The 11,700-nt window shown below is 43.1% G+C and overlaps 1 protein-coding gene across 2 annotated transcripts in view; it reads right to left on the reverse strand.

Moving 5' to 3' along the window:
• The window catches only part of PDCD6IP (programmed cell death 6 interacting protein), an 82,310-nt gene extending 73,863 nt beyond the window's left edge, over positions 1-8,447 (reverse strand). Inside the window, exon 1 of one of the 2 annotated variants that reach the window (XM_059390616.1) lies at positions 8,115-8,447. In XM_059390616.1, the coding sequence (XP_059246599.1) occupies positions 8,115-8,323 (209 nt within the window). In that variant the 5' untranslated portion in view covers positions 8,324-8,447. The remainder of the gene's footprint in view (positions 1-8,114) is intronic. The other variant, XM_059390617.1, reaches the window with a different exon arrangement.
• Between the last annotated feature and the right edge of the window lie 3,253 nt (positions 8,448-11,700).

Genomic DNA, 11,700 nt, shown 5'->3' on the forward strand with positions numbered 1-11,700 from the left:
GCTCCCTGCTGAGCAGAGAGCCTGCTTCCTCCTCTCTATCTCTCTCTGCCTGCCTCTCTGCCTACTTGTGATTTCTCTCTGTCAAATAAATAAATAAAATCTTTAAAAAAAAAAAAAACTGCCTATTCAAGCTATCCTACAACCCAGTATTCGCATACTGGGTATCTACCCTAACAATACAAATGTAGGGATCCAAAGGGGCATGTGCACCTGAATGTTTATAGCAGCAATGTCCACAACAGCAAAACTATGCAAAGAACCTAGATGTCCATCAACAGATGAATGGATAAGGAAGAAGTGGCATACACACACACACACACACACACACACACACACACAAAACAGAATACTATGCAGCAATCAAAAGAAATGAAATCTTGCCACTTGCAATGACATGGATGGAACTAGAGGGTATCATGCTAAGCGAAATAAGTCAATTAGAGAAAGAATTATCATATGATCCTCTGATATGAGGTATCTGAGAGGCAGGGTGGGGGGTCATGGAGTGTAGGAAGGGAAAAAAATGAAACAAGATGGGATCAGGAGGGAGAAAAACCATAAAAGACTCTTAATCTCAAGAAATAAACTTAGAGTTGCTGGGGGATGAGGGCGTAGGGATAGCGGAGCTGGTTTATGGAACTGGGGAGGGTGTGTGCTATGGTGAGTGCTATGAAATGTGTAAGCCTGAGGATTCACAGACCTGTACCCCTGGGGCAAATAATACATTATATGTTAATTAAAAAAAAAATTTTTTTTAATTCTGTCTATTCAGGGGAGCCTGGCTGGCTCAGCTGGTTAAGCTTCAGACTCCGGGTTTCAGCGTCATGACCTCAGTCATGAGACTGAGCCCCAAGAGGGGCTCTGTGCTTGATGCAAAGTCTGATATTCTCTCCCTTCCCTTCGTGCATGCTCTCAAAAAAATAAAAAAATATTTTTAAAGATTTTATTTATTTATTTAACAGAGAGAGAGAACACAACCAGGAAGAAAAGTAGGAGAAACAGGCTCCCTGCTGAGCAAGGAGGGAGCCCAATGCCAGATCTGATCCCAGGACCCTGCGATCGTGACCTAAGCCGAAGGCAGTCACTTAATGACTAAGCCACCCAGGCGCCCCAAAAAGTAACATCTTAAAAAAAAAATTTATGTTTATTCATCTATGCAGAATAAAATTACTAAGCCAAATCAAGGTCTGTCAAGTACAAGCACTTTCTGAGACCAAGGGCCAACTATTAAGTATCTTTATTTTCCTCCACACAGTTTGAATAACAAATCTGTAGTAATGTCATTAATACTAAAATTATCTTAATATCTTCACCCCCAAACTAACAATCAGAATGTAAGCAACAGTTGTGAAGTAAAATGGAAGAGCAATATTTTCTTTCCTGATCCATGAAATACTAGTGTTTGAAAAAAGAATTAAGAAATTACGAGACTGTCTACGGCCATACCACCCTGAACGCGCCCGATCTCGTCTGATCTCGGAAGCTAAGCAGGGTCGGGCCTGGTTAGTACTTGGATGGAAGAAATTACGAGACTAGTTCCAACAACTGTACTTTTTACAAGTGAAAACGATACTACCATAACACAACAAACATTAACCCACAAGAGAATGACAAATTTAGAATTTTTATAAGACCTACATAAATGACTTAACACAAAGCTAAAATTACAAACTATTAAAAAAAAGTCAATGAAAATACTAATATCAAAACCAGTGAATGCAGCCAAAAGCAGACTGAGGAAAAGCACACAGTTCTAAAATAAATATACAAGAAAAACAAGAGGGGAAAAGTTGATCACTCAATACAAAAAAGAAAAAGTAAAAGACAAAGGCAGAAAAAAAACATACACTTCATTAAAACATTTATTTGATAGGGGCGCCTGGGTGGCTCAGTGGGTTAAGCCTCTGCTTTTGGCTCGGGTCATGATCTCAGGGTTCTGGGATCAAGCCCCAAATCAGGCTCTCTGCTCAGCAGGGAGCCTGCTTTCCCCTCTACCTGCCTCTCTGCCTACTTGTGATCTCTCTCTGTCAAATAAATAAATAAAATCTTTAAAAACACACACACACATTTATTTGATAAAATAAAATAAAGCCGTATTTATTTAAAAAAAAATGTTTGAGAGAAATAGAGTGCACGCACGTGCAAGCATTGGGAATGCAGAGGGCAGAGGGATAAGCAGACTCCCTCCATCCCAGCACTGTGAGATCATAACCTGAGCCGAAGTCAGACACTTAACTGACTGAGCCACCTAGGTGTGCCTTGACTTGATTTAAAAAAAAGGTAGTTCCAAGCCCTTAGCAAATGTATCAAGGGAGAAAACCACATTAACACATGCACATTAGGAATAAGAAAAAATTTCAACTACCAATTATGAAAATAAAAAATTCTGTGAGGACTTCTGTATGACAAAAGGTATCATAAATGCAATTAAGAAACAAGACACAGGGGCGCCTGGGTGGCTCAGTGCGTTAAAGCCTCTGCCTTCAGCTTGGGTCATGATCCCAGGGTCCTGGGATCGAGCCCTGCATCAGGCTCTGCTATGCAGGGAGTCTGCTTCCTCCTCTCTCTCTGCATGCCTCTCTGCCTACTTGTGATTTCTCTCTCTGTCAAATAAATAAATAAAATTGTTAAAAAAAAAAAAAAAGAAAGAAAGAAAGAAACAAGACACAAAGTGCCTGGGTGGCTCAGTGGGTTAAGCCTCTGCCTTCAGCTCAGGTCATGATCTCAGGGTCCTGGGATTGAGGCCCGCATTGGGCTCTCCACTCAGCAGGGAGTCGGCTTCCCTCTCTCTCTGCCTGCCTCTCTGCCTACTTGTGATTTCTCTCTCTGTCAAATAAATAAATAAAATCTTTAAAACAAACAAACAAACAAACAAAACACAGGTGTGGATATTTACAAATATACATAATGGGAAAAAGGGTAAATAACCAGAAAATGTAAAAAGCTCCTAAAAATCATTAAAAAAAAAACAAGCAACCCAGAAAATGGGCAAAGAAAAAGAACAGGCAATTCACAGAAAAAGAAACTAAGTGACCAGTAAACATAAGATACTCTAATTCAGAAAAACCCAGGCAATGCAGCCAAAAACAAGATACCATCTCTCATCCAACATTTCACAAAAAGCAGTAATTTAAATTAACTAGGAAGTACCAGCAAGGATGTGGAGGAATAAAAACTCACATATACCTGTTGATGGGAATGTAAATTGATAAAACCACTGTGAAGAGCCCAAAATACAAGTAACTCTCTTCCAGTTAACCAGAGATCTGAATGAACATCCTTCTGCTTCCTCCCAAAATTCCACTAAAAAGGAATAAAAAATTTAAAAGATGTAAATGCACAAGGACAAAGACAACAGGAAACAGCACAACAGCATATAAGAGGTTTCAGGAAATTTTCTAAAAGATGAGAAGTGGATGAATGAAGCAGAGAGAGAAAGCTGAAAATCTGACTCCCTAAAGGGGAGGAGCTAACAAAATAAAAGTCAAACCATCCCAGAGAAGTCAGAAAGGATATGAATTAAGAAACGTAAGGTACCACTCAAGAAAGGAATTTAGGGGGTGCCTGGGTGGCTCAGTGGGTTAAAGCCTCTGCCTTTGGCTCAGGTCATGATCTCAGGGTCCTGGGATCGAGCCCCACATCAGGCTCCCTGCTCAGTGGGGAGCCTGCTTCCCCTTCTCTCTCTGCCTGCCTCTCTGCCTACTTGTGATCTCTGTCAAATAAATAAATAAAATCTTAAAAAAATAATAAAGAAAGAAAGGAATTCAGTGTAAGTCTGGGAAGAGAATAGTTGAAAATCTGAAAAAAAAATCAGGCTCCCAGCTCCTCTACTCTGAGAAACATGTTAGGTACACCAAGCACAGCTAAAGTGGGAATCAAACACAACTAAGTGGGGAGGAGGATGCAGACTGAGAGGCTATGGCTGGGAGAGCTAACTGCCTGCATCATTCTCTCTCCTTCTTCCTTCCTTCTCTACAAGTTAGTAATGATAAGAAAGCAAGTTCATCACTAGACCTCTACATGGTGCTATGTACCAGTACTCATCAAGCTAGCTTCTGTTCCTGTTCCTTCCTTCTTTCTTCCTTCCTAACAGAACCCCAGATTTCATGTGGCTATATGGCTACCCTTAATAAAAACTCCCTTTTCTATCCTACCCTTCTAGGAGATATGGACATATGCTAACATATGAGCAAGGTGTTGTTATGGGGCAGTTTCCAGGGAATATTCTGGAAACTGAGCCCTCCGCCTTTCTCCCTTCTTCTTTCCAACTATCCGAACCTTGGGTATGACTACTATCTGGGCCTTAAGAACAACAACTCTAGGTTTTACAGAGCAGACAGCTAGAAGACACCTGAGCCTGATGAACTTCACAGAACCACTATACCAACCCCAGACAAGCAGAACTTTTTACAAAGAAATACAATCATAATTTAACTCACTAATAATGTAAGATCTCATACATGCAGCTAAATCCAACCCTAATACAGATGTCACACTAGACTAGGTAATGTATATATGACTACTAAAATCCCCAACCTCCATTCCCCTTGATCAAATTTCAAAAAGCTGACAACCAGGCTTTTTCATAGGAGACTGGAAGCTTTCTCTCTCTAATTGCCACAAAAGACGCAGACACTGCTATCTGATGTTTCCTTCCCCAAAACCATGGATCCTCTCTGATCATCCTGAAGTTTACCAAGGCTCTTCTAATCAGTTTTAAGTTAAAGCCACTTTGTAAAGGCTGATGTCCATTCTCAACATGATACTCATAAATGTATATTTTAGGAAATTTTAATAGAGCTCTACAAGTTAGTAATGATAAGAAAGCAAGTTCATCACTGAACCTCTACATGGTACCATGTATCAGTACTCATCAAGCTAGCTTCTGTTCCTTAGAAATTAGCTCCAATCTTCTGATTCAAAAATTTTATTTAGAAGTTCATTATGTACGCCTTCTGGGTGGCTCAGTTAGTTAGGCATCTGCCTTCAGCTCAGGTCATGATCCTGGAATCCTGAAATCAAGCCCCGTGCCCAGCTCTCTGCTCAGGAGGGAGCCTGCTTCTCCCTCTCCCTGCCGCTCCCCCTGCTTGCGCTCTCTTTCCCTCTTTCAAAAAAATGGTAAAATCTTTAAAAAAAAAAAAAGTTTGTGGCTCAGCCAGGAGTTGGAGTTAAGTTCCAACTCCTGATTTCAGCTCAGATCATGATCTCAAGGTCATGGGATGAGCCACGGATCATGCTCTCTGCTCAGCTGACGCAGTGGGGAGTCTGCTAGAGATTCTCTCCCACTCGCACTTGTGTGTATTCAGTAAGTCCTTTTTTAAAAAAATAAAAGTTCACCGTTAAAAATATGTAAAGTAATGTTCAGTTTACACAATTACTTAAACATAATTATTAAAGTAAAATATTCCAGGGATGCTTGGCTGGCTCAGCTGGTAAAGCATGCAATGCTGATCTCCAGATCATGAGCTCAAGCCCCACGCTGGGTATGGAAACTATTTTTAAAAATTAATAAAAATTTTTAAAAAAAGATATTCTGCTTGCTTGATTGAAAAAACATCTCACGGGGCACCTGGGTGGCTCAGTTGGTTAAGCAGCTGCCTTCGGCTCGGGTCATGATCCCAGCGTCCTGGGATCGAGTCCCACATTGGGCTCCTTGCTCGGGAGGGAGCCTGCTTCTCCCTCTGTCTTTGCCTACCATTCTGTCTGCCTATGCTTGCTCTCTCTCCGTCTCTCTCTCTGACAAATAAAAATAAAATCTTTAAAAAAAAAGAAAAAACATCTCACAACTGTCTTATTTTTGCATACTCAAGGAAGTTTTATATACATCCCCATGCTAAAATTTAATAGATTACAGTATATCTGTTAGCTTACCCTTAACACAATAAAAAGGCAAGAAGTGAAAAAAATATATACATAGCTGTTCAATGAATGGGCAAGAAGAGGATTATACAGTGAGCTACTAATGAAGCATGGTTACTTTCAAAGAGACTATCTCCAGAACAGCCCCAGTACCTAGGAACAGTTCTCACATTTATGCCTGAGAAAAGAATAAAGGACTGAACAAATGAATGATGTTTTAAAATTCACAGCAGAACCCTATCACAACCACTATCCACCATTCCCTCTTTGCCGTGAGTCTTAAAACTATACACCAATTGGGGCGCCTGGGTGGCTCAGTCGTTAAGTGTCTGCCTTTGGCTCAGATCATGATCCCAGGGTCCTGGGACTGAGCCCCAAGTCCGGCTCCCTACTCAGCAGGAAGCCTGCTTCTTGCTCTCTCAGCCCCCTGCTTTGTTGCCTCGCTCAGTCTCTCTTCTCTGCCAAATAATATATAACCTTTAAAAAAGAAAAAAAACTACCATGCACCAATTGTCTCTGAACACTCCAAGCTCCTTAAGGTTTGGGATCAAATTTAATCTACTTAACAAAACTGCTAAGTCTATAAGGAGATGTTAAGGTATATAAGGAGATGTGTATAAAACTTCCTTGAGTATGCAAAAATCAGACAGTTGTGGGCGCCTGGGTGGCTCAGTGGGTTAGGCCGCTGCCTTCGGCTCAGGTCATGATCTCAGGGTCCTGGGATCGAGTCCCACATCGGGCTCTCTGCTTAGCGGGGAGCCTGTTTCCTCCTCTCTCTCTCTCTGCCTGCCTCTCTGCCTACTTGTGATCTCTCTCTGTCAAATAAATAAATAAAATCTTTATAAAAAAAAAAAATCAGACAGTTGTGAGATGTTTTCTCAATCAAGCAAGCAGAATATCTTTTTTTTTAATTTTATTATTTTTTAATGATCTTTGCAATCCAATAGTCATATCTTTAAAAATGACACCAAAGGGTCATAATCTCTCTGAGCAATCTATTCAGTATACTTCTTTCGGGGAACCAGCCCTTCCCCATGCCAATATTAATACCACTTTGATCCATGTGGGATGGAAAAGTTAAACCAGCAGACTGACTCAGACAAAGGCAATTAAATTAGCCTACTTCCCTATTTTCCATCATCATAAATGGGCACAAGCCAACCCAGTCAGAGACCTCCCATGGACTTTCGCCAGAGATAAAATTACTCCTCATTTAAGATCCTGAGTATTCGGGACCACTGTAATTACAGTAGAGCTACGTGGGACCATGTCCTCCAGAACAGGAACAAAGCTCACCTAAACTTAGGGATCACAAACCCAAGATGATCTCCAGTGATGTGTAAAGCTAAAGTAGTGATACTCCTAAAATTCTCAGACACAGGAACAAACTAATTTAATCTAGGCTTCTCTTTGCATCCTAATTCAGCTGTTTCTCCTGTGAAACAAGGATAATGTGTTTCCCATAGGTACCAACTAGGCAAAAGAAAATTTTTAACTATGAAGTACTATAAAAATGTTGTCATCCCATCCGAAAAGTACCACAAAAGGAACCCTCATTAAATAGAGTATGACCTCAATAAGCACTGTTAACAAATCACTTCCTTATGTGCATACCTTCCTGTGAACAAACTCATTTTAAGCAACCTATCTTGAACGTTCTGTCACTGAAGCTTAATTTCAAACAAGCACAGCTCCGAACCTTTGGAGTTCTCCATCATTGGATTATGATACTTAAGATAGCCCACTGAAAGTAAAAACAATGTAATGAGTACTAGACGTTTGTCCCAAGGCCCCAATTCTCTCACTTTCCTCAAGCAACTACTATAATGAAATCTAAACCTGGCCAAGAAAGTTTTGCGGTGATGCAAAAATGGGGAAGGGTGGAGTCTCAGAGACCCACCCACCCACCCCCCCAAAAAAGTGAGGAAAATTAGTTCTGGAAAACGTGGCGAGCGAATAGGACGCGGCCGACTGTTCCCCCCCCCACCCCCCATAGAGAACGGACGGAGTCCCAGCAGACCTGGGGCTGAGGCTAGCCGGCGGGACGAGTGGGCAGGGTGAGTGGTGGCCTACCGGGCCGCTCCGGCTCACCAGGAAGGAATGCAGACCACACCTACGCTCCCGGCCAAGCCAGGGCGGGGCGGCCGACTCCGACCAGGATGCGAGGGCGGGACGCAGGAAAGGCAGAGGAAGAAGGGGGGTGGGGAGAGCAACAGGCCGCAGACCACCTCCCCTTCGCTCGCCCCCGGGCCCACCTCAGAAGCGTCTCGAGAGCGCCCTCGTGCTTGTCCAGCGGGCGGCCGAGGGCGGCGCGGCGCAGCTTGCTGAGCTCCTCCGCCGCGCGGCAGTACTGGGCCTGCTCCTCCCCTCCGCTCGGGTACGTCTGCTGGATGAACTTCACCAGCGGCTTGGCCAGGTCCACCTCCGAGGTCTTTTTCAACTGTACCGAGATGAACGTCGCCATGGCGAGCACCTCGGCCGCCGTTCGGGCCAAAGAGCGCAGGACCGCGACGAGAGTCGACTCGCGCGGACTACCCGGCTGGCGGACCGGCGGACCGAGGAGCCGACGGACGGGTTCTCCGCCGGTGCTTTGGGTCCGGCCACTTCCGGGAGCTTCCGCGCAGGCGCACTGGGCGCGCCGCCTGCAGTCACGTGAAGCGGACGGGGGTCGCCGGTGCTCTTCTCCTGGGCCCACTTTCGTTTGGGCTGCGCGGTAAGAAGCTGACTCTTTTCGGAAAAGGAATTCTCCCTTTCCAGCTCGCTGTCGCAGCGCGTGGACCGAGCGCTTTCACGTATAAGTAACTATTCCTCCGTCCGAACAACTGGTGAAGTACTGTTGAACTGCCATCTAGGAGAGTTTTCCGCTATCTGTCCCAGACGCGGCTTCAGGGTGGTTGTGACCGATGGTAGTTCGTTCAACGGACTGCTCTACACAAGGACTGAGCCTTGTAGGCAAGGTGTCCCAGCCATTGTGCAGCTTACAGTCAGGTAAGGACACAGATACTCAGGTGGACGAACAACAGTGTGTTTGGGTTTGGACTGTAGGGTATTAGGGTCCCTTGGAAGAACCTGATTTAAACAAGATAATTAGAGAAGGGTTCTCTGAGAAGATTAACTTAAAATGACCCACACTTTGAGAAGTGCTTGACGTTAGAAGAACGGAAGAGTGCCAAGGGAGAGCCTCCCAGACCAAGGGAATGCAAGTGCAAAGGCCCTAGGTGGCAAGCACTTCCCTTCTTCTGAGAGTTGAAGCAAACTGTGGCAAAAACTTAAAAACCACACGGGAAATGGAATGAGATAAAGTTGGAGGAGTAAGCAGGCATCAATCATGACAAACTTATAGGCCAAGTTAGAGAATTTGTATTATAGAATAAATGCAAAGGAAGCAATAAATGGGATTTAAGCAATATTGACATGATAGAATTTGCATTTTAAAAAGGTCATCGTATGCATCAATCTGATCTCTTGATGGGTTGTAGTATGAAGTATACGATATCATCTGTGATATATTCCAAGCAAAAATGTTTAGCTTGAGTCTATCAAACCTTTGCATCCAACACAATTATTAGAAATACCCGGGATAGGGACACCTGGGTGGCTCAGTTGGTTAAGCAGCTGCCTTCGGCTCAGGTTATGATCCCAGCGTCCTGGGATGAGTCCCACATGGGGCTCCTTGCTCGGCAGGGAGCCTGCTTCTCCCTCTGCCTCTGCCTGCCATTCTGTCTTCCTGTACTCGCTCGCTCGCTCTCTTTAAAAAAAAAAAAAAAAAGAAATACTGGGGATAGAGGAGCAAAATACATAGGAGGCAACCAAACATCGAGGAGGTAGAATATTCTGCAGAATAACTGGCCCCATCTCTTCAACAATGTATTGTTATGAAAAAAGCCACTGCTGTATGAAAAGAAATCTAAGGTACACAAGAGTAGATTGAATCCTGGTATGAACAGACCACCTTATAAAATGCTGAAGAAATTTCAGTATATATAGACTGACTAGGATGAAAATGGAGATTATTAACTGAAAAGAGCAAGTCACAGCATAGTACGTATGTTATAATCTCTCACTTTGGTTACAAATACAAAATACATGTGTTTGTGTACTACAAAAAAAATCTAGGATTATACCGTAAGTGTGTTAACAGTTGTAATCTTTGGAAGTGGAGTACATATTTTTATTTTCAGGTGTACAATATAGTGATTTGACAAGTCTGCAAATTATGCTATGCCCACCACAAGTGTAGCTACCATCTGTGACCATACAATGCTGTTACAATACCATTGACTGTATTCCCTATGTTGTACCTTTCATCCCTGTGACTTACTCATTCCATAACCGGAAGCCTGTCTCCCACTCCCCTTAACCCATTTTGCCCATCCTCCACCCCCCTCCTTTGACAGCCATCAGTTCTCTGTATTTATGGGTTTTGCCTGTCTTTTCTGTGTAATTTTTTTGCAGCATATATACTGTTGTTATAAAAGTTTATCTTATCAAATTTTCATTTTTTAATAAAAGATTCTAGGTTAAAATAAAATAGCCACTTAGCTGCTACATAGCTCTACATAGAGAATGCATTAAAGAAAGGCAAGGTGAGGGGCACCCGGGTGGCTCAGTGGGTTAAAACCTCTGCCTTTGGCTCAGGTCATGATCCCAGGGTCCTAGGATTGAGCCCCACATCTGGCTTTCTGCTCAGCAGGGAGCCTGCTTCCCCCTCTCCCGCCTGCCTCTCTGCCTACCTGTGATCTCTCTCTCTCTCTCTCTGTGAAATTTAAAAAAAAAAAATTTTTTTTCAAAAAGAAAAGCAAGGTGAAAGTTATGAGATCATGTCAGAAATCCAGGCAAGAGATCATGAAAGCCAGCATTAGCGGGAGTGAGCTAAGTTGATGTGTTTTTGAGTTAAAAATTGAATTTACTGATAATCAGGATAGGAAGGTGAAGAGAAGGGAGGGAGAGATCAAGAAAGCTCCTGGTTTGGGTGCCTGATCTTCTGAGTGGTCAGTAGAATCATTTACTAATAGAAGAACTGATGTATCCTCCACTGATGGGGGCAGGGGGTGGGGAGTGTTTGTATCCAGCCATTCAAGTGGAGTCAAGAAATTGATAGTTGGGTTTATGGGGGATTAGAGCTTCAGAGAGAGGTTTTGTTTGAGAATCGGCCATCAGCATACAAATTATTTTTAAACCCCTGGTAATATAAAGGAAGACAAACAGAAATAGATCAGAAGCTATCAATTAGGGATGCCTAGGTGGCTCACTCGGTTAGGCATCTGCCTTTGGCTCAGGTCTTAATTGGGATCAAGGCCTGCGTAGGGCTCCGTGCTCAGCAAGGAGCTGCTTCTCCCTCTCCTCCCCGTTCATACTCTCTGTGGCTATCTTTCTCTCTCTATCTCTCTCTCAATTAAATAATAAAATCTTTAAAAAAAAAAAAAGCTATAGATTAGGAAAGATAGAATCAGATTACGAATTTTTTTTAAAGATTTTACTTATTTATTTGATAGAGATCACAGATAGGCAGAGAGGAAGAAGCAGGCTCCCTACCAAACAGAGAGCCCAATGTGGGGCTCGATCCCAGGACCCTGGGATCATGACCTGAGCTGAAGGCAGAGGCTTTAACCCACTGAGCCACCCAGACACCCGGATTAGGAATATATTTAAGGCAGAAGATGATAGAGTATCTTGTAAGGTTGGTTGACAGAACTGACGTACTGCAGAGCGAATGAACATTCAGAAGAGCCTGAGGAGCAAAGCATGTGAAAAGTGGAGATGAAAGGGTCACCAGAACTGGGAGGGTAGAAGGGAGGGATTAACTATCAGAAAGATGTAAGATAAATCATTTGTTGAGGC

Source organism: Mustela nigripes, chromosome 2, assembly GCF_022355385.1.
Source record: "Mustela nigripes isolate SB6536 chromosome 2, MUSNIG.SB6536, whole genome shotgun sequence".
Taxonomy (NCBI): Eukaryota; Metazoa; Chordata; class Mammalia; order Carnivora; family Mustelidae; genus Mustela; species Mustela nigripes.